This window comes from Cynoglossus semilaevis, chromosome 12 (genome assembly GCF_000523025.1).
Source record: "Cynoglossus semilaevis isolate Cse_v1.0 chromosome 12, Cse_v1.0, whole genome shotgun sequence".
NCBI classification, from domain to species: Eukaryota; Metazoa; Chordata; class Actinopteri; order Pleuronectiformes; family Cynoglossidae; genus Cynoglossus; species Cynoglossus semilaevis.
In genome coordinates, this window is record NC_024318.1 from 7,646,398 (window position 1) to 7,669,939 (window position 23,542).

Here is a 23,542-nt window from a genome sequence, read left to right on the forward strand (position 1 = left end):
GTAGATAATTAAACGCAGCTGAATTAGTTTGCGTCCCGAGTTACTCGAAACTGTGACAGACTGAATTTGTGTGAATGTCCTAAATAAGTCAGAATAATTGCTGCTGCAGCTTAAAACAAGTTGCATTCACTCAGGTTTTGTGCAGACTTTAGTAAACAGGACTCTAAATGTGATTAAGTAATTTTGGATGACTGCACGTTGGAATATCACCACGGGAGATAATGCGGTCTGATGTTGGGAATGTTGCATTAGGCTCCTGGACTTGTAGGAAAAAGTACAAATAAGAAAAAAAGTGACAGCGTAGCCTGGGGCTTTAACTGTATTTGACATGGTGTATATGTACAATAATCCAGTAATGAGATCCTGATGTATGCACTGCCTGTTTTTTCCCAGGGGTTAAGTCTGTAGCATCGTCCGTCGGGCAGAGAGTAAGTACCGCGGGCCTCACCGACACATCAGACTGTCACTAAAACTCTGGGAGGTTTTCTATAAACACCTGCTCCATTTCACTCTGGGGCCCATGCATGAGGCCAAGAACCAGGTGCCAAAAAATCCACTGCCCGGCACCATGCCTTTTGATGTAATGCCATCATCAAGGTGAACACCGCGTGGTTATGCAATTACATGTCCTCCTGTCTTGGACCTGTCCTCCCACCTCCTCTGACAGATGTCAGGTCGGGGATTTGTGCCCCGTGAAGGAGGAAAAATGATTCAACATGCACTCACTGAAGTGGAGATGCTGCTCGTTGCATAGTGAGATGCACAAAAAGTCAGAGCTGGTGGTATAAATTATCCCACATGATGTCTCCAATGTTCCTGCAGAGGTAATCGAGTTGTCTGTGCACAGACCTGTGGTTTGAACACTGGAAAATTTCATTTTTCTTAATTCAGTGGCTACTTTTTCCCCTTGGAAATATTGATAAAATATTTTCATTTGTTATCCAACTTTAAATACATTTTCTTTGTTACCATTTTTCTTTATAAGTGTGAAATATTAGCTATTTTTACACCGTGCAGGTACTTTTCTTTTCATGCTATTCATTTGCTTAACAAAAAAATCACAAAGCATGATTAAATGTAATTACCGTGTGCAAATTGTTCATTATATTTAACATTTCATTTGTGTATCACTGTTAGAACATACAAATTGTATTTATAGTTATATTGTTTTCAATCCCTTTATTTCCTTTCCTCCCAAATGTGTATATAATATCTTTTTTCTCTTGGAATTCAATTTTCTGCTTGTTTATGTTTTAGTTGGTCATTTAACATATTGGCTGCTGTTTGATTAATAAAGATTGCAGTTTAGTTTTTTTGAGTTGGGGGTATTTTTCATTCCTTTTAGGCCCTTTTAGGTTAAACAGACATCTCACACATCTCAGGGCTCATTTTGCTTTTGCTTTTTTATTTCCTTTGCTCAGTTTCCTCATTTCCTCCTGATCCCAGGCTGTGGCCAATGATCACTCGGCTGCTCCTCTGCCTCTCACCTGAAGGTAATCAGATCATCAAGACTCCACTCCTCAGTCAAGCACCTTTAGTTACAGCCTTTAGCTTCAGTCATCAGTGGAGTCCTGATGCGACACAGGTAACCAAAGCATAATTATTATTTTTTTAAACTTTATAGCAGAAATATGGATGAAACAAATGTCTGAAGTCATAACAGCAGCTCTTCACACTGCTCTGACCAAAGGCCTCTGCATTTTTTTCCTAATAGCCTGTGAAGTTGTTTAGTGAATGCATCACCCAGAAATATTCCCACCACATGCACTTTTCATTTTTTTTGGTTTTTGAAACCGTCAAAAACTGTGTTAGTACAGTCAGCTGACACATGTGAAGCCACAACGTTTCTCACAGGAAAAGAATTTGAAAAATACACACACACACACAAAAAGCCAGACTCTATTCCCAAATTTTACATCGGTTTTGTCGGTAGTTTATGATGAATTTAATTCTTAAGCTCTGAGCTGAGACCCTCGTAACTCCCAAATAAAAGTTACTAAATTTGAACTATGTTAACCTCAACTTAATTCTTTTAAACATAGCTGATGACAGCACAGGCTAATGTCAATGCTCAGAGCACAAAACTGACCCAAAGATGATGCCAGAAATGGGCAAAATGTAATGAAAAATAACAAAAGATTAATAATAATAATAAAATAATAATAATTAAAAATATACAGCTGCATTAGCAAGAATCTCTTAAATTAAAATTAAAATGGAGACAAATTAAAATTAGACAAATTGCTCAAATTGATCTTAAAGATACCCTTATGATAAAGCATCATAATATCAGACAACATTACACAGAAATAAAATCCTGGGCAAAATATTTTTTTTCTATAGCTTGAAAATTCCCTCATTTATACAGATCCCGTCTTTACACTAACAGTAAAAACACTTTCTACTGTTTTATGGTAAATAGCAACAATGATTTTTTTTTTCCAAATAATGAGCATTTTTCAGACAGAGTAAATGAACTGCTGTGTAATTGAGGATGGAAAGTGGCTGGATTTCCAGTAGTGACAGGAAGAAAAGAGCTTCCTACAGGCTGATATCTTCTAGCTGGTTCACCATGTGTGTTTTCACCAGTGGATTTTCCATTACAGCAGAGCAACATGGCTGAAAAAGTCATCAGAGAAGTAAAAGGATACGTATGAGCGCTTGTTTCCACTGGTGAAAAAGGGAGGAGAGCTTCTAGCATTAGCTCTGGCTCAGGAGAAGCAGAGGCTCCTGCCGTGTTGATAGGTCCAGACGTCACTGTGTAGAATGAACTTCAAATACCAGAGAAGTAGGTGTGTTTAAATGAAAATAATAATAATAAAAAACTACTAATGCATTAACATTCTTTTTGTCATGGCAAAATGGCAAAGATTTACACTGACAAATATATTTTGTGAAGTTTTTCTCTAAACTATTTTAATCATTTTGAAAAACAAACACACTAATTGTGGTTGTTTCAAAGATCATTTTTTTTCAGATTTCTTTGGCTTCTTTACAACGTTTTCAAGGGTAGATGCTCAGTGTCAGATCATGTTCAGGTTCAATTAGTGTACGTTAGCTTGAACAGACCTGCCACAGGGTAATGTTGTAGCTAAAGCTTATTTTGTTTCATCAATGCGGCAACAAGTGTCTCTTTAGCTCAATGTTGCGTGAGGTGCTGCAAAAACATGTGGAATCTACTAGAACCTTGTCATTTAGACTTATTGTGTAGCTGCAGCGTGCTAGCTATAACTAGCATGAAAGCTAAACCAAGCAACAAGATGTTTGGTGTTTGTCCTTCAAAAGACCTTTTTAATAATGGCTAATTGACTACAGCCTGGGCAGATGGCGTGCTGTAACAGGAGCCTTCATGTTACAGTTTCACATGGTATTTGGTCTTGTTATTTCCTCTTAAAAAGTGAGGGATTAAATTAGATTAAAAAGTTTTCTTGTGACTGCGACTACGGTTGTGCGAAGGAATTGCGACGTTCAGCCAACGCAGCTGCAACAGCTGTTTACATTCTTAGGGCTACAGAACAATTAAATGTGATTCTTCTCAAAGCAAAAAAGGGAAATATGGGATATTTTGGTGTTTTTTCTTCTTCTGTGGCTTCGTTAACTGATGGGATTTATTTTCGTGCAGATTATTTCTCCTGCTGTTTGCAGTTGTTTTGTTTTATGTAAGATTATCACCAGGCCGAGACTTCAGACTCATTTTAATTAGAGCCAAAGCATCTGCTCTTTGTTTCAGACCGGTACTGTTAAGGTTCGAGTGGAAACAAGCCTGGTATTAACACCCAAGAATTTCTATGTGGATGTTTGTGAAAATTAAGATGAATGTTTCTTTAGCCTGATCTCCTGATCGTCTGTTAAAACCTCAAATCAAGGCCACATGGCGAACAGTTTCTCTACAAAGATCATCTTTTCTGATCTTGTATCTGAATTCCAAAAATGTAAGTTCAAATTTTAGGGTTTGTGGAGACCTGGTGCTACAGGAGGTCAGGTAGACCAATATTTCTCTTCTTGCACCTTTGTTTTCTGGAGTACGTGCCCGCCTTACTGCCAGAGAGAATGCATTTTTTCCACTGGCTGCAGGAAAATGTGCCCTAAAATAAATGACTTCTTTAATTTCAAACGACAGGCCCACTTCTCTAGAAGCACAGTTGCCCTTGGCTGTGCCAGAGTGTCTTTGTTGCGCTACGGAATACTATAAGTTTCACACATTAAAGCAGCCATTATGAAAAAGAAACGCTGAGTCAAACTTAGCTATGCACTTGGATCAACCGCACTTCTTTCATGGACTCTGGTCTCACTGGCTGAGGTTTTCAGCATATTTCAAACTTGTATTTCAATGCTTTTGCTTCAAGTCAGGCTTGATGTGGCCAGAGCCCAGGGCTGCAGAGTTTGCAAGAGTTTTTTTTTCTTCTTCTTCTACAAAATATTAAACAATTCCTCTAATAGACAACGTAATTGCAGAACAATAAATATTTGTTAAATCCACAGATGTATTTTAAAACGGCAGCACTGGAAACACATGGGATTATCTCATCCCCCGACCGGTTTCTTCATGTCGTACGACAGAACGGGATTAAGTGAACTTTCTGATAAATTATTTTTCGGCGGTCACCTGTCCTCTCACTAAGCTCTCATATTTTCTCGAAGCTGTTAATGTGATTTAGACCTGTTTATGTGCAGTGGATTTAAATCATCCCAGGTTGTAAGTTTGTCTTTCCCCCTTCGATGATACAGAGTAGGCCACAGATAAAAATTGGAGTTAGTAAATGGAGATTGAGTGGAAAAAGTTGCTGTGTGTGTGTAGAAACGGTTACATGATCCCAGCAACTGGTATTTCACACCCGAGTGAGTGAAGGTGAATCACAGAAGGAGACGTCTTTCTTGTAGACTCATATGTGAATAAGAAATCTCTCTTCCTCTACATGTGTGTCTCCATGTGCTGTGAGAACTAACAATCTCCTGCTACAGATCCTCACAGGCCGTAGCTCACATTGTGTCAACAGGAAGTGTTCCCATTTCTTCATGTGAAACTTCTTTCAACTTGCCAACAGTTTGTTTGAGCCCAGAACCTTCCCTGGACACTGAGCACACACCTCAGAAGGTGGTTCACCGTTAGACACACTGACATCCTCTGGCAAATGTGTGTCAAATGTGGAACACACTCTGGGCTTTAAACCAGCCAGCGCAGCCAGACCCACACAGCCCATCCTCTCTGTGTGTGCCACGTGGACTATTCCAGGACCCTCAACCCAAATATCTCCACCACAGCACTACTACAACAGCAAGGCTTTGACTTCCACCATTTTTTCCCCCAGTGGTGCATTTTTTCCAGGCCTCACCATTATTTAGTAAAAACCTCTTCACTCCCTGGGTTCAGTGCTGTGAGACAGATGGTCTGGTGCAAAACCACAAAACCCTGCGTTCATTCCAAAAAAACATAAAAATCAATTGTAAATCATCACAAAGATGTCTTTGTAATTTTATTATATTCTGAGGGATTCAAAGGAATGAACTTTGCCGTCAGTGGGTCACATACCCGTCATATTAATTCCTATTAAATATTTATTGGAAACTGGGAAAACATGTTTTTTACAAATTTTTTTTTTGCTCATTTTCTTGTGAAGCTTCTTCTGCAGTTGCTGTTGTCTGCTTCTCTTCTCGATTATTGGCCAGACACTTTCAATAGAAGACAGATCTGGACTGGATGTACAATATATCAAGGCACCCTTGTTTGATTTGTTCAAAGTGACATCGCTATGCATGGAAATTAGTGATACATTTTCATTTGAGAATGCTTTTTAAGATTTCCACACAAGCCACAGAATCAACAGTACTCTTAAAAAATATGCAGATTTTCTGTATCATTTTTAAGAACTAATATAAGGTTTACTGCTGTTTATTTGTTAAACTTGTAGTCATTGTCAAAACACAGCAAAGTCTACTTTGCTGTGTTTTGATATAATGAATTCATTGTAATTAATTATTATTAACTAATAAATAAAGGTTTTGGTTTGTTTGGTTTGATATGAGACTGGCTGTACTTGACATGAAGTGGAAGGCAGATTCATTTCAATTTCAAAGTTTCTTCTTTGTGGGAAAATGCTCTCAGATTTTCTTTCCCTTTGTTCAATATAAATATCAGTTTTGTAGGAATTAGTGTTAAGGTAATTGGAGGTTTGAAGTAAATTCTGTGACTGTGTGGACTTGGGGGTGTCTCAACAATAGTTTTACCAAAGGGGGCGCTGTTCTCAAAAAAAGTCATGATTGACAGAGTTGTTAGAATGGTATAAAAGTCATTTATTTATTAGACAAAACAATCTTAGACATCTGTAAAAGAAATCTATATCTAACAACATAAGTATATATAAAATGTACATTTTGTGCATTGCAAACTCTCAAAGAGGAAAAAAAATTAAGATAAAAACACAACAACAGAACTTTGATCCACACAGACACTCGTTTTCAAAAACCCTTCATCGTCACTTCTTTTCAGTCATCCGTAACAAAATTCTAAAGACGAAAAAAGAAAAACATTTGAAATGTTATCATTCGATTGGATTGAATAACTTTAACAAAAACATTGACTTGTATTATAGTGTTCAAAGGAAGGGGCGAGGTTCCTGCAGCGGCAGTGGCCGGACCTGCAGTCGGTTCTAGTGATGGACCATTTCTGAGCTCCTGTAGACGAAAAAATGTTCCAGATGTAATGATAAATCACTCAGTGAAGACAATGAGGCCCTGTCTGGAAAACCACAGAAATACACACACAGGCTAACATACACATCCACCCAGAATGATTTGGCATCACACACTTAAACACAAGATGTGCAGGCAGCTGCTGTTCATCCTTCTATTACAGTTTGTCAAAAAGGTTTTTTAAACAAAAACTACTAGTTAAAAGGAAATACATTGCAAAACAAGAGTACTTTTCTACACACACATTTTCATTTACACAAGGTAACATCCCAAACAAGAAAAGCGCCTCCTCTTTTCTCACGTTTTAAAGCAATACTATAATGTGTCATCTCAATGATTGTGATTGTGTTTTGTCAGTGTAAACAAATAAATAAATATTTACAAGCATAAAACAAGTCGAGCAAACAAAACAAGCAGGGCATAAATAATTTACAAAAAAAAGAGAGAATCATACAGACCTAGTATAAACATCTTAGACATTCACTAAAATGGCTTCTGCTGAACAAAAAACAAACAAAACAAAAACATTCAGGTGAAAAAAAAATCAAGCTTTTGTTAACATTAGTGAGACAATGTAAAATGAAAGTTCTTAAATTCTTAACTCATTTGGAACAGGTAAAAAAACCACAAACGTCTAGGAGATATAGAAAGTAAAAACAGCAAATTTGGCTTTTAAGTGGTTGAACACTTACTCCATAAACATGTAGACATATGCAAGTACAAGAGTTATAACTAGATAATATTTCTAAACGTCTCCACTCCCACTTGTCTTTTGCAGCGGGGAGACGTGTACAAGTCGTCAGGAGAACTGTAACCAAACATCACCTCCAATCCACTGGATGAAGAAGTCACGGCAGGTAAATGTGAAGAACGTCTCATGTGGAAGTGGAAAAGGTTTTTACCTAAGGTGTGTGTGTGTGTGTGTGTGCGTGTGTGTGTGTGTGTGAGTGTGTGTGTGTGTGTGCGTGTGTGTGTGTGTGTGCGTGTGTGTGTGTGTGTGAGTGTGTGTGTGTGTGTGTGAGTGTGTGTGTGTGTGTGCGTGTGTGTGTGTGTGTGTGTGCGTGTGTGTGTGTGTGTGTGTGTGCGTGTGTGTGTGTGTGTGTGTGTGAGTGTGTGTGTGTGTGTGTGCGTGTGTGTGTGTGTGTGTGTGTGCGTGTGTGTGTGTGTGTGAGTGTGTGTGTGTGTGTGGTGTCTGTTGGTGTCTGTGTTTTGAATTCTCTTCTGCTCTTGAAGACTCGGCTCAGTTATCTGCAGGGAGATAGATGACAGTACTCATTAACGCCACCCTAATGGTCGACACTCAAACATTCAGTATGCTTTACACAGTCAGTAGTGTTTTAGTGCAGCATCCACGTGTGCAGTGTGCCCAGAGAGTGTGATGTGACGTCAGTGATGTTCTGTGTTGTCGATTCATTCACCAGAAGCATGGACTGTACATTTAAGAAATGGATGTAGCCGTGTGGTTTGGGAGTGGCACTGTGGGACTAGCATTGTCGTGGTTTCAGACATGGCTCTAAATGAATGAAAGTCTATGGAGGTGGTTCTTAAAGTGAGGGGCGGTGTAATGATCACATCTCCATGTACTGTTTATTTTCATTCTTGTGGCTCCGGCATGTTAACACGATGACATGTCATTGAAGACACACTATGTTACTGGATGCTGCGACTTGTTTTTGCTATTTTTGAATCTTATTTATGGCATCGTCCTTATTTTTGGTACATCCGCCAAGGACAGATTTGTCACGCCTGAGCTTCTCTGCAGACAGTAAACATTCAGGGTGACAGTTAAGAGCTGCTTCGAGTCTTATTTATAACAATTCTAACCCAGGCAGACTGACTTTATCTCTACAGTGGGCCCCCCGGTGGTGGGGGTTCACAGCAAGGCCCATGAATTCTATTTTGAATAATATGTTCGTCTGAGCCACAGTGGAGAAAATGTGATAATTTGTAAATCATTTTTATTTGGTTTAAAGAGAACAGCAGTTTTGTAAAAATTTTAGACAGAAAACTGTAAAAGTGTCCACGGGGGGACTGCAGAAAAGCTTTGGGACCACCATGTGGGAAATGTGGCCACTTTTATGTCTACTTTTGCCAATAATTAACATTAATATGAGCTGCGACCAGACCTCAAATGTTGGTCTCATCACAAACATCCAGATATTTTATCCAGTAGAAGTTCTAAAATGATAATAAAGCTCTTTCTACAGATTCTATTCATACATGGTTGTGCACTCCCGTTGTCCAATCAGGAAGCTGAGTCCATTTCTTACTGTATGTACTGCTGTAAAGACCTTTCACAAAGGCATTTTACAATATATTTGTGATACAAATGCAAGTGATGAAGCCAACAAGCAGAACCGCAGCATGACTTTTCAATTTGCTGTAGCCACAACAAAAACAACACAACATGTCATTACCTCGTGAACACGGTTGGCAACTCCGGCTTGTCTAAGATTTGAGAAAGATGATTAACATTTAAACACAGTCCAGTGAGCACGACTTTGTCCTTTATATGAAAACTTGCAGATTATCAACTTTCTTTACTTTCTTTAAGTGTGACTCAGTCCTTTATCATTACTGAATATGAGGATAAGATTTCACTTTCTGGAAATCGGTCTCCTGCTAACTAACTTTGACTGGGAGGTTTTCCGCAGCATCCCAACATTTGCGTGTGAAGTTGAGATGATGTGGAAAACCTCGGAGTAAGGCAACCAGCTCAAACTCTGAATGTTGTAATGTCTGTATTTGAGTTATTTTTAGAGTTTAAGCGACCAATCCTGACCTTTTAAAAGTTTTTATGTGCGCCGCATCTTTAACTTTATGATGCACTATAACGATTGAACCACTGAAGAGTTATGTAACTGCCATTTCCTCACTTTGTCTTTATTTTTCATGCTATCAAAATAATAGTAGATGGAAAATAAATCTTATAAAACTATATGAGGTTCAGTATTCTGGGATGTAGAAATTGCTAACATCTCTTAAAAAGCATGAAAATGTGATTTGTTTTAAACATAGGTCTGATGTTTTACACTAAATCATTTGTCAATATTCCCTGCTAATGCTTAGAACTTAGTTTGTTATTAATTATCTTTGAAGCAACAATAAGCCAGTAGGTTTTAATGAAGCCAAATATGCATGAATGTCACATCTGCATTGTGAATATATCAACTGTAACATCTGGCAGCTGAAACTGGAGCTTTAATTTCCAACTAAACCATTGCACTGTAGTTATTGTTGGATGTTCCCTCACTGCTGCAAACAAATCATTAACAGAAAGCAGTTTGTTGATGATTTCTAAGTCTGTGTAATTGACTTCAGTTCTGATTTCCACATGACCTTTCAGGGCTCGATCTCGAGTCCTGAAAGGTCCAGCGTCACACATTTTTCCATTCAAGAAAGTAATCGTGGTCAGTAGTCGGAACAGTGAAGGTACTACTATCAAAGTTTTTTAAAAGGTCAATATCTACTGTCTTAGTCAGATTAATAAACCATGGCCCAGTGGCCATGTCATGAAATGTAATATAGTTCCAAACACTCAAGTGCAGTATGTAAATAACAAAAGTGTTTGCACTAACCTCTGCATTCATACTTGAGGTCGGAGAAGAACACCAACTCTTGCGAGAAGACAAACAAGCCTAATCTTCCTCCGGCGAATGTTTTGTCATAAACTGGCCCTGAGTCAGCCATGATCTGTTTACCCTCATAGACCACAACTCTGGAAAAACATGAGACAAACAAGCAGTCAAGTGGTGAGATTGCATTGCTCAGAAATGTACAACATGTTCTGTTGATGGTAATATTAGTATGTCAGCGGTTGACAGCTGACCATGTGAACTTCTAAACAGCCGGGCACTGATTGTCTGTGATTTTTTACAAAATCACACAGTTACAGAGACAGGCATTATATCCTACCTTATAAACCCAGTCTTTGGTCTGTGGATCAGATGCCACCTGTAGGCTGTGTAGTCCTTCCAGCCAATGTTTTTGGGGTCATGCCAAAGAGTACGGACCTAAATGTGAAATCCTAAATGTTAGCTAACATTGACGTGACACTGCTTTTATCGATGACAAATTAGTCTCCAAATGTATCCCACCTGTCCAGGAGTGTCCCCTGTATGCCAAAGAGCATTCCTGAGGTTTTCTCCAGTGCCAGTGCTGGAGTTAACAACTTTGAGCGAAACTCCAGAAATGCCAAAAGCCTTGGACGGTTTGTCCTCCCAGTACGTCTGTGTGATCTGCTTCCACATCACGACATAAAAACGCCCACTGGACTGGTAGCCAAACACAAAGCCGGCATAGTCATCATCTCTGTCTGTGTTTACATACATGGTTCCACTGAAGTCCACTGCATTGAACTCATCAAACCCTGCAATGTCCAGGAATATAAAGTTCATTATTTTATTTCAAGAGAACCAGCAGAATGTCATCTCCTTCAGGACGTGTGTTCAGCTCACCTACGGCAATGCCAGGGTCAGAGTTGGCAGTCTGGACCAGCTCTTTGCCCTGGTGCCTGACCACCCAGTTGGGATCGATTTGGGTTGTTCCCTTAGGATCCAAGTGGACCATCTGGAATTTCCTGAAATCTGTTGCGCTGATGGCATTGTTCTCCGGACACACATCCAGAATGTCTGGGATGTTGTCGTTGTCAAAGTCATCTTTGCAGACATCCCCTCGTCCATCACCTACAGGAAGTGATCATAAATATGGGATGGTATACATGAGCACGGCGACCATTGATGCTGGCTTATTTATTATCATCATTGCAAACCTGTTAAATATTTTCTGAAACAGATGCTCTCTGACACACTGCGACAAGAGTGAAAGCATTTCTAGTCACAGCTGTGTAAACCCAGTCAGCCTCAATCTGACACAGTAGATTATTAATCATTTGCCAAATGTAAAGGGACGCAAAGACTTCTCGGCTTAGAGAGCGGCCTTCTGGGCGGCTCAGAGCAGCCGTACAGAGTGAGATCAGCCATGATGTCAGCAAAGTTACTGGCTCTTTCCACAGCCAACATTATTTCACATCTGCAGCAGTAAAGCTCATTCCTAGCAAAATGAGTGTGTGATGAGAACAAAGTGTCAAGAGAGAGAAAAAAAAACTTTAGCTTTTATAAGAACTATAAATGTAGCAATCGTCAATTCCACGTTACTGCCACGGAGCTGTATTTCATGTCAAAATAGTATTTGAAACCATAAGACCTAAAATGTGTCATCACCGTCAGAGTCCAGCTGGTCTGCGTTGGGCGTGAGTCTGCAGTTGTCCCTGTCGTCAGGTATGCCGTCGTTATCGTCGTCATAGTCGCATGCGTCTCCTTTTCCGTCCTTGTCATGGTCAGCCTGGTTGGAGTTGGCCACGTAAGGACAGTTGTCCAGGTTGTTCTGATGACCGTCTTCGTCAATGTCCTGGTTGTTGTCACACTGATCTCCGACCAGGTCGTTGTCAACATCAGTCTGTGGATGGAGGCAGACGTTAACAATGTTAATTCCCTCTGTGAATATTCTCTCAACCTGCAGAGTTCTGTGTGCTACAGTACCTGGTCAGGGTTGTGCAGCAGTGGACAGTTGTCACAATGATCACCGACTCCATCCATGTCAGTGTCTTTCTGGTCAGTGTTATACACATAGGGGCAGTTGTCGCTTTCATTCAAAATGTCTGGAAGATAAATAGAAAAACGTTATCTACCCTAGATACAATCGTTGGACTTTTCTTTTTTGTTGGTCCTTTTTTTTTTACCATCTCCGTCGATGTCTATTGCACAGGCGTCCCCTTCTCCGTTGTGGTCAGTGTCTATCTGAGCAGGGTTGTGTTCATAGGGGCAGTTGTCGCATCTGTCGCCAACTTCATCCTTGTCAAAGTCAAACTGGCGGGGATTGTAAAGGAGGGCGCAGTTGTCCTGGAGTGAAAACGAGTATTAGCACAAGAATTGATGAATGAATTGGATTAAAATTTAAATGCATTTCAACACATGTTGAATTACATTTTACTTAGTACAGTTTAGTACAGTTTACTATATAATCAATAATAGACCACTCCTCCATTGAATGTTGTTCAGTCAATACACACACTGGGGGAAAAAAAAGAAAAGTTCTAACTACCTCGAGCTTAAAATACCATCTCGTGATAATCCACCGCTTCCCTGCCATATATCAGATTTACTTATTACAGTTTTTTTATTATATTATAATATTAACCATTTGTGCCATACTGCACTAAAGAGCAGTTGGTTAATGTTATGAAAACCAGTAAAAGCTAGTTGCCCTGCCAGTTCAAATTCTGTCAATTAAGTTTGCAACTGCTGCCATAAATTAAAAGGTAATAATTTGAGTTAAAGACCCCTGTGTTAGATACTGGCGTACCCTCTCATCTAAAATTCCATCGTTGTCATCATCCTTGTCACAGGCATCTCCTTGACCATCTCTGTCGAAGTCTTCCTGGCCAGAGTTGGGCAGACTTGGGCAATTGTCCTGAAATAACACAGTCAAGTTAGTATTCATCATTAAGCTATATCAATTATTATATTAATATATGTCCATATTATAGATTCACTCCTGGGCAGGCTTTAGAACACACCTTCTTGCAGTGATATGTTGCATTGGCCCCACACACAAGGTTGTGGTTGGGCCATCCATCCAAGTCGGAGTCTTCTCCACAGATAAACCCATCTCCAGCATAACCCGTCCGGCATTCGCACTTGTACATCGGGTCATTAAAGTGGCTAATGTAGATGCATTCAGCAAATTTGTGACAGTTGTGGGTCTTGTCCTTGCATGGATTCTCTGGTTCACACACCTGGAATAAATCAAAGAAGCAACTTTAACTGTATTTCCGAAACTGTTTCCATGAAAAGATGAAAACGTACGGCTTGTCATCGGCCTTTTCACTTTTTCCATTTCCTTAATGCCCTCTCGTGACATCTTTATATTTAAAATGTTGCTATATTTTACTGCTTTTTATTATATCTACCATTTCGAAAAGGTCACGGCAAGAGTTAGGATTTCTCCGCAGTCAAGAGTGAGGTGGAGTTTTCAGGGTCAATCCAAACTACAGGAAAAAACCTCCGGACACCACGATTTTATGAGATCCCACATGTATCCTGCTACGACCCACTGTTGCCCTTTACTGCAGCACGAGGTATTCACAGCTGCCACTCATTACCACAGGATGAGGAATGACTCCGGATTGGATGCCACTCCATGAGCTCATGGAGCAGAAGGCAACAGCGAGAGCAAGGCAGGATCTTTGATCAAACTTTAGACAGGAACCCTAAATGCCAACAATGAGACAAATCCTTTTCCTCTAGAAAAAAAAAATCAATTAGTACAACAGCAGCGTCAAATTAAAATCGAGACGCTGCAGAAGCCAAAAAGTGACAGAATTCTCCACACAGGACGTTAATCAAGAGCTGTTCAGGGTGGTAAAGCCAATTTTCAGTTTTCTAGGAATTCCATGATCTCCAAAGAAGAAAAAAAAAATACAAGATTTTTATATGAAAGCCACATTAATCATAATATGGCTCAAATTCTGGAATGGACAGGTTTAAGTAGGAGGAAGTACTAAATTACCTTAGGTAGAAGTAGCTGATCTGTAAAATGTATTTGCTTTTAAGCTTTGCTCAAATCTCTCTCTACTTCCTGATACTGCCTTACACTTACATGTGGTCATCCCCCTCCCCAGCTTTGTGCAAGCTCTCGCTGCAAAAATGAGGCTTATAAATCACCTGGGCTGCTTCTTCCATCATTCATAAATTTGGATCTGTCTCACAAAAATCCACACAACTGTCTTTAAACATCTGCCTGAGGGTAAAAGCCAACATTTTATCCTTTTCTTTACAACATTTGCTTCTCACATGCTCAAACAGTAACTCTGTTTGAATGGCATCCAAACAACAATCTATCAATGACTGAGAGTTCCTTCCAATCACCTGCTTGTTCTTCTTGGCAGCTTCCACGCCCATACCAAAGGGCTGGGTGCCTTTGTAGCGTGTGGGACAAGGGAGGCAGTGGAACCCTGGGTCAGTGTTGACACAGCGCTGGGTTCCAGTCACTTTGTAGCAAACGTCAGATACCATATCACACTGAAGAAGGAAAATGAAGAACATCAGCGCATCAACCATCCTTTAAATAAAAATGTCCGACAGGAGCAGCAGAAGTCTTCAGTTTTACCTCATTAATGTCTTCACAGAAGGTTCCGTTTCCACGAAAACCAGCGGGACACGGGCCGCAGCCCCAGGATCCATCTGGAGAACTGTTGCACACCACTCCACCAAAGCACGGATTAGACAGACAGCCATCTGCAAGAGATTTAGATGACAAGAGTGTAAACAAACATGGGAAGTACGATTTCAACAAAACAGAACCAATCTGCAGAGCGTCTTCATATGATTCCACTTCAGTTGGTGAAGTTTTATCCTCAAATTGATGCTTCAAATTGGAGCTGCTGAGACGTTAACCATTTCCTGACATGAATTCTGGAGACGGTCCAGGCATCTCCGAATGTTTACCCTCTCCTTATGACAGACATATTTAAGGGACTGTCTGGGTGATTTGACTTCAGTAAATACATGACAGCAACAGAACAACTGGATAAACACAGCAAAGTAGTGGCACCTGGAGACTGTTTCAAGTGTGGAACTACAGCAAATTTGTTGTAAATGAACACAGGCAACCAGAAAATATACAACTGAATTTCCTGTGTCAGTTGTGAACTAGTTTATATACATATCAAAACATATGCAGGAGATGAAACAAAACCATCGTTGAATGGATTTAATCATCAGCAGTTCAACATCACTGCAGCTCACCAATTGGACACTCTTCCTTGTTACAGCTGTTACTGTCCTCAGCTTCTCCACTGCACCGCTTGCCACCATGCTGAGGATGAGGGCTGTTGCACTCTCTTGTCCGACTTTTGATTCCACCACCACATGTTGCCGAGCAGGTTGCCCACGGCGACCATGGACCCCAACCACCATCGACTAAAACAGTCCAAGAGAGAGAGTTTTGGCGGGCCGTCGGTATTCCATACAACACATTTTTGTCTTAATAAAAAGGTGTCAAGATTCAAGGTCTGAAGTGTGCGAAAAGCAGCTGGAGTAAGTAAGAAACCTGGAACTTGATAGTACAAGAGAAAACATACTGATCTGATTTGGGTCAACTTTTCCTGAAAGATAGACGGAAAGCCAAAACACACGAGGAGTGATGCCTCGGGGGAGTCGTGAGGCATGGGGAAGTCTGCTTTTTTTCCACATGAATTCTAGCTTCTGTAATAGAGATGCTGCCGTCCACTGTTTGCCCAGCAGGGCTGATATACTCACTGGGACATGGACTGGCTGTGCAGCGCTGAGTCTCTCTTCCATTTCCTTCACAGTCTTTACCCCCCAGCTGTGGCACCGGGGCGTTGCAGTGTCGTATTCTGGTGATCTGTCCTTCTCCACAGGTCACTGAACAGGACGACCACGGTGACCACAAGCTCCACCCTCCGTCCTGACGCACTGTAGAATATTTTCAGTAGAGAGCAGAATAACACAGGTCTCATGTTATCCTCCAGACTCCCATCACTGAAGCAGTTACAGACATTTGTGAGTTAAAAAGTGAAGCTCTAGTGGAGTAAGCATTATGCGATGACGACAACAACGGTGGCTCACTCATCTCATTCATGTCAACAAGACAGTCGCTCAATCAACAAATCCAGATTGACTTACACCAAACCATGAAAGTGGATCGTGGAGTAAAACTGCTTACCACGACTGTCACATTTGCCCAGGCTGCATTTGCGAGTCTGGATGGAAGGTCCAGTGCAGGGGTTACTAGTTGCATCACACGACCGACCTCTCTGTTGAGTTCCTATCCCACATGTGACCGTGCACTCCGTCCACTCAGACCAGGGCGACCAGCCATCATCGCTGTATTGAGCTGGACAAAGTAAAAGCACTGTTTTCTGACATGGCCTTATCTGAAATGGCCACAGTAGCCAGTCTTATTCAGCGTTTTGGCCACTGACTGTGGTTTACTCACAAAAAAACACTGGCTGCTACAATCCTTCAGTACTAAAATTTTATGTGCTTGGGATATTGGTTTTATGGCCCTAATTTGGAGCATGCCTTCATAAAACGAGTGTGTTTACAATTACAAAATTACAAAAACAGTCAATGTAACTACTTACGCATGCAAACTGGACAGCATTCTCCGTCCACGAATGTAGGGCTGGCACATGCCACTGGGGGGCATGTGATTTGGTGACACACAATCTTGGACTCCTGTCATTGGTGAACATTAGAGATGTATGAAAAACTCAATAATCCAGGGGTTATTTGTACACATTCTTGTATGACTTGGCACTACCTGGCAAGTACATTTGGTGCAGCTGTCTACAACCCAGTCTTCCTTATCATCAAACAGCCGGCCGTCCTGCCAACACATGTTTTTCTCCTTTGAGTTCCTCATTTTCCCCAGGGCCTCCTTCATAACCGTGTTCTCCTCTGTCTGAACATACAACAATGATTTGCAGCAGGAAATTAGATTAGTAGGCATTGAAGGAAGTAAGATGCATTTAGTAAAGTTGGGTTTTGAGGTGAAGTGTAGGGTCAGGACAAGCTTGGCCTGTGCCAGTAAAAACAAAGCTGTGCATCACACATACATCAGTGACGGGGACACACTGAGTCCACTATGTGACTGGACATGAAGGTAAATAAGGTTGGATGATGCAGCCCAGTGACACATCGGCATGCATACATGAACAAAATGAATGAACAAAAGAACCCAGCATTAACTGCATTTTGGTGAAATGTTCCTGTTCCTTCACATATGTTAACTGTGCTACACCACTTTAATAAATGGATGCCTAGTTCCATGTATTATATACTATCTATGGTTTTCACAGGTTTCGTTTCGACCTGACCTCCTCATGTTATTGTAAATCAACTCATGAGAGAAAAAAAGCAGGTGGAGCAGAATAGACAAATGAAGCCTGAATTTATGACCTAAAGGAAACATGTCTGTTTTTTTGGACAGGTAGTGAAGATAGCAGACAGCAGAAGAAATCACAAAACACTGGGAACCCAAGATGAGCATCTGCCTGACAGAAACCGAAGAAGACGGAATCAGGAAGATGAGCGACAGTAAAGAGGTACAGAGAAATCATCCCTTGAGATATAGTGTACCGAGAGCTGCCTCGCTTAAATGACTTGTGAAATGTGCATTTCCAATTGTGTTTCCGTCCAATGTTCTCGTGGCACTTGTCCAACTGGACGTTTTACTTATGCACAATGTAACCTCCGATCCAGTTGGAGTTCAGTGGATTTCTGGCTGGACTCCTCAACTTTTGGGAACTTTCACTTGATAAGTTCCTGCCAAAAGTGTGTCGGAGTGTGTGCACTTGTGTGTGAGTGCGTGTGGGTTCTGCTGTAAAAAAGGGGAGGCAGCATGTGCACAGCTCCAGAATCTAAGACACCACTCGGTCTTGAAGAGCCTCAGGGACCCTTCTCATCCCAGCCTATTTTTTTCCCAAGGTTCATGCCCAGACTCTTATTGCTGGGAGCCTCCCAGAGGAAACACATGGGCTGTCTAAACACAACCAGACATTAGACTGGACCCTGTCACTGCCAGGGGAACACTTCCTATATCCACATGTAACATGTCATAAAATCTGTCTGACTCACACTGCCACAGATAGCAGAAGTCAAATGGGTTCAGCCACAGCAGAACCACTCTATAAACACTGTTGCGGCCACTTGATATTTTCTTTCAAAGTAATGTATGTAGGTTACTTATTGGTCTAATTCAAACCTCCGGGCTGCAACAGTGAGCAGTAATGTAGATTTATTATTTTCCTAGCTTTCTGAAATGTTCCATTTCTTCCGTCACGGGAAGACACAGTGTGGTGATTTTATTTTAATCACAAAAGGGTCCGTGCAAAATGATTAAGCAGGCAGTAGCTTTTCTAAAACAAACACGAGTCCAGATTTGTATTTGTTTACACTACAGAAGACAGAAGGAGTGAGTTGGTCACGCCTAGCACTTACCACTTTCTGTAGGCCGTCCATGAGGTTACTGACAACAACACGGAGGCCTTTGAGCTCCTGGAACATGGTGCTTAGTTCCTCACAGGAGCGTTCACACATATCCGTGCCCAGCTCATCTGCCTTCTGACCGATGATGTTTGTAGTGATGGAGGGGCTCACATCTACAATTTCTGTGCTCTCACTCACAAGATTAGCATCATCTGTTGGGGCAAAAGAAAAAAAAAAAAGAGCGGAAAAAAACAGAGAGATCAACACAGACCGGTGATGGAAAACACATTTGAAAGATATGACGATTAAAACTCAGAGGAGGGAACAGATCATTTTCCTGTTTGTGTAGTCGGCAAGAAATAACTTTTTTTTTTTTGGATTTTGTATTTCCCTGAAAACAGATGTAGAAATTCAGCAATGTTTGAGGTAAAAAAATTTAACCCTTTGAAATGGGTGACTATAAATCTTGCTGGTGGCAGCAAGAGCTGGCTAGGGAAGAATGAAAAAGAAGAGTAGAGCTCCACAAGTAAATGTTAAACATTGAACACTTTTAACCTAACACAGTGGAGAGTCCACACAGATTAGCAGGGAGCCTGTGAAGCTCATAAGAACCACATACCAGATTATGCTCATCTATGCAGAATTGTGACCTTTAACCCTAAGGTTGCAGGTTGTTGCTTTTGCCTGAGGTTAGGAAAGAACTAGCATCTCAGAGTTATTGTTTTGCCCAGGAGCAAACTCGACCGTATATGTTGGTTTTAATTAACCTTTCCATCATTGAATAAACTCTAAATTGTATCGTTGGATGAATGACCTCTCAGTGACCTCACTGTCTCAGTGTAGACCCCAGCCAGAACTGCTGCTTTGGCTGCAGTACTTCTAATGAGTTTTTGTTTGGTTGTTGTTAGCTGTTAGCAATCAGTCAGATCTCCAGCAACAGAACACTCTCAGTGCAGTGAGAGAGAGAGATTGGTTGAAGGTGCATGATTGCTATGATGTGTGTGACAGATCGATGCTGTGAGCTGATTGGTCCTCTGTATGTAAACCATAAGAATGGAGATAATAAGAATAAAAGCAATAATTCAATGATTCCAAAATAACTTACAGAACTATTTGAAATGAAAGTTTCATAAGACAGTCCCTGTTGGCCCCACAGGTACTACAACAGACACCAAAAAAACTTGTGAAAGTAAAATCAGCTTGGGTATTTAATAAGAGATGTGAGCTGTTGTGTGGGAGTTTCTATACACTAGCTTTTGGAGACATGCTGGACATCAGTGGTACTGCAGCCCCAACAGCATTTTTCCTGGTTCAAAAATGATGCTCAGGGAGGACTTTATCTTCTTTTATAATGTCTATGTGATATAATGAATTAGCATCACAAACTGAATGCAGTCCTCAACCCGTCCTATAGTTTTTCCTCAAACATATTAACCTAATTAGACCTTTGTAAATTTGCAGCCATAAAATCAAACATGCTGGAATGTGATGACATCCAGCCAAATTGCATGTCACACATGCAGCTGGATAGTGCTGTGTAAATCGTGGTGATTAATAGCAGAGCTGGGACTCTCAGTCACCCTCACTGTGCAGTGATGCCCTGCTCCAGCATGGCAGTGACTTTCCCTTCCACTCTGCTGGAGTCATTCAGGTCTCAGGAGGACTTCATACTGTGTGCGTGTGTGAACGCGTGTTGGCTCGTCTGTGAAAGCATTTACACATTCTTGTCTCCCTGATAGACATGCTCAATTTTCTCATTTAAGATGAAGAGAGGAATTTGAAGGAGCACAAAGCCTGACGTGGCTCTAATGCTGCTCATTAATATCCATCACGACAGGACTTTAAAACTGCGGGTTGTGCAGGTTTATGAGCACAACTAAAATCCCTACCGTTGCAGAACAGCGACTAGAACCAGCTAGTCCACAACTTTTACAACTTGCTGACTTTTTTTCCAGAAAAAGATAAATAATTTAACACTACTTTTAGCAGTAGGATTTCTACAAACCACCCACTGCTGTTGGGTGTGCTTTATCACAGTGAATCCATGACACTGCTTTCAGCTCTTGATGTCTGTGGATGATGTATATTCTTCTTTGCTCAAATATCTGTAGTTTTGTAGCTGCTGTTGCTCTTTGTGTGATCCCTGTGGAGTACCACAAGGTAGAGAGCAAAGCTTGGGCTCAGGGAAGCAATCTGATCGGCCAATTCATGACTTCACTGCGTGTGAGAGCTCAGTGGAGCCTTCATTTTCTCTATTCTCGCTCTTTCCCAGGGATTTGACACCGTGTCTACTGCCAATGGAAATAAATGCAGGCATGTGCATCTTTACTTCACCAGGCACGTTACTCTACCTCTCTGTCAATAAATGTTGGATTGGGGATCCAAATTATAAAAACTTCATTCTAATTTGGCTCATTTTAATAGAAAGAAAATCAGATGATTTGAGACTTTATAAACCACAGATAGTGTGCCTTTAGGTTTGCATGTGAAGTCACATCACATCATGGCCTGAGGTATTTTTCAAGTGATAGTGACTTATTGATCCTATAAAATAAGAAGTAATCACAATAATCTTCTAGAAGCATTGTTTTTTTGTTTTGGAAAAATATACTGTTTTAAACACAGAGAATCGGTCTTACCTTCTGTGGTGATCTCACAGTCCCTGCTCTGGAGGACTTCTTCCACTGGGGTGTCAAAGATGAAGCGTACATTCTGCAGAAGACCCTGTGAGATGGAAGAAATATTAGGGATATCTAGTGAAAGGAAATGATTCAGGGTTCTCTTGTTTGTTGCCCACTCTTGTTTAAATGAGAATTAGAAATCAGAGGGACGGGCTCATTTGTACTTGGGCGTAGTAATTCACTCATGACCTTATGACACACATTCACACTCAGGTTTACACACAAGGGGCAATTAAGGGTCTAAATTTGGAGTGGTTTCCACACAGGCAGAGCAGGGGAACCACTCTGCCATCCTTTGAAGAGCAACTGTGTTGGTTTTAACTTCCTGAAACAGCTGCTTATGAGCTCAGTGCACACCACAGCTTTGTTTCTTCTCTTCTTTTGAGAGGTGAAAAACTGTTTTAAGCGCGGTCCACAGATGGACTGAGGAAGTTAAACCTTAGGGAACTAAGAGGAAATCAGTAGCACTGGCCTCACCCTGAAGTGGTTTTCCCGGATTGATCCTTTTGCGACATACATGCGACTTCCCTCAGCCTTCAGGTGGTCATAGAAAGGCTCGTCCAGGATGAAGCTGTCGATCAGGCTGCAGCCCACATATAGGTTTGCGTTTTCCCCATGAATGTGAAGTGTGATATTCTTCCACTGAGAGTCGGACAGGTCCACATCCTCAAAGGAAACCACATTCTGCGAGCCATCCACCCAGTACACCAGGTCCAGAGTATTGGCCCGTCCATTGGAAACAATCTCAAACTGCCTCTGACCGTGAGGGCCCTCCAAACCAATCAGGGTGCCCCGTGAGGCCCGGTCCTGTCGCATGCTGGCCACAAACACAAAGCCTTCATTGTTTTGCATCTGTTGCAGAATTTGTTTCAGTATGGGGGGGCTGACTGGGGGTAGGTGGTCGAAGCGGATGAAGCGGTACGCAGGGATGTCAGAGTTTTGGCCCCGGAACTGTTTGGCTCCTAGAGTCTTACGTGTGATGTGGCTTATTTCAAACAAGTCAAAGGCTGTCTCATCCTCCTGCTCACCATCTATTATTAACAGAAGAGAAAATACAGATGGGAAATAATATTTGTTTTAATTAAAATTTAAATATATCAGGACAAATCAACATTAGAAAATGTCAAGAAAGACGGGAAAAGGTGAAGAGGTGAGGCAGAGACTTAAGTTTCTGATGATAATAAAATAATAAATAAAAAAATACTTTGACTTCCATTGAAGTATGGCATTTACATGTATTTCTGACAAACAGTAAAGGCGTTTAGGTTTCCCTCTTACCTTTAGGTAATGCATGGAGGAGATGAAATGACAGAAGCAGCAAGAAGAGACTCCTCCTGAGTATCATGTCTTAAAAAAACAGAATGTTTTTCCATTCATTTATCAAGAAGTCATCTTAAACAATTACATACCGATTCAAAACAAAAGAGAAAAAAATATTTAAATTGCAATTTGAATAAACGTTTTAACTTCATTAACTTAGACTGTTATCGTTCGATGAAGGGAATCTCGAGTCTTAATTATGAAACAACGTTTCCATAATGTGCGTCCTGCTGTAACTTACCTGACAAAGGTAGTTGTTTTCGATTCTTTCTTCAGTTATTTACCTAATTATCCGACAGAACCATTTAAAAAAATGTCAAATACAAATTTCTTGGTCTGGGTCGATGACCAATCAGATATCAGTTTCTCCAAAAAATAGACGAAAAACCTCGTGCGTAAAATGCGTAAAAGTCCACTTAGGTTTGGTGCAGTACATCCACAGTCAGCGGTACTTGAGGCACAACAGAGACTCCGGCTCCAGGCTCCCTCCTCTTTATATAGAGAGCAGCCGAGCGCCTGTCAATCACACGTTCTCCGTGAGTTCGAATCGATCGTGATCGGTTGTTAGGAGACAGATTACATAATTGCCCTTCCGATGGCGTAATTTACTGATGCACGTTGACACTCTGAGGGTGGTGAGGGCGATCCCTGACCCCTCCTCCCCTCCTGTCTCTGTTTGTGTGCCGTGATGCCCAGTGTCCCCCTCCCTGTCAGACCGACCTTCCCCTCTTATGTCTGGAGCTCATTCACTATCAGAGGAGGACGAAGGGGAAGGAGGGAATGGAGAGGAAAGTTAAAGCAGCAGGAGTCTCCTGGAGAAGACACAATAATGCCCCC

At 41.1% G+C, this 23,542-nt stretch overlaps 1 protein-coding gene and 1 long non-coding RNA gene across 3 annotated transcripts in view; one reads left to right on the forward strand and one right to left on the reverse strand.

Annotated features, from left to right (window-relative positions):
- Nucleotides 1-6,142: 6,142 nt before the first annotated feature.
- The window catches only part of LOC112487837 (uncharacterized), a 50,268-nt gene continuing 32,868 nt past the window's right edge, over nt 6,143-23,542 (forward strand). The window contains exons 1-2 of the long non-coding RNA XR_003051311.1: nt 6,143-7,547; nt 17,707-17,821. This is a non-coding gene — a long non-coding RNA (uncharacterized LOC112487837). The remainder of the gene's footprint in view (nt 7,548-17,706; nt 17,822-23,542) is intronic.
- thbs2a (thrombospondin 2a) lies at nt 7,835-23,532 on the reverse strand. 2 transcript variants are annotated; one of them, XM_008321836.2, is made up of 23 exons: nt 22,947-23,532; nt 22,664-22,732; nt 21,863-22,416; nt 21,344-21,428; nt 18,717-18,916; nt 17,038-17,178; nt 16,859-16,952; nt 16,438-16,608; nt 16,011-16,187; nt 15,498-15,671; nt 14,860-14,987; nt 14,619-14,771; nt 13,268-13,486; nt 13,054-13,161; nt 12,431-12,590; nt 12,231-12,349; nt 11,913-12,147; nt 11,148-11,375; nt 10,788-11,059; nt 10,606-10,703; nt 10,269-10,408; nt 9,108-9,138; nt 7,835-7,938 (listed from the first exon to the last, which is right to left on the reverse strand). In XM_008321836.2, the coding sequence occupies exons 2-23, from the start codon at nt 22,728-22,730 to the stop codon at nt 7,935-7,937; spliced, it is 3,558 nt and encodes a 1,185-aa protein (XP_008320058.1). In that variant the 5' UTR covers nt 22,731-22,732; nt 22,947-23,532; the 3' UTR covers nt 7,835-7,934. The 2 variants fall into 2 exon arrangements, with proteins under 2 accessions (XP_008320058.1, XP_008320060.1); XM_008321838.2 differs by lacking the exon at nt 9,108-9,138 and having other exon boundaries at nt 7,847-7,938.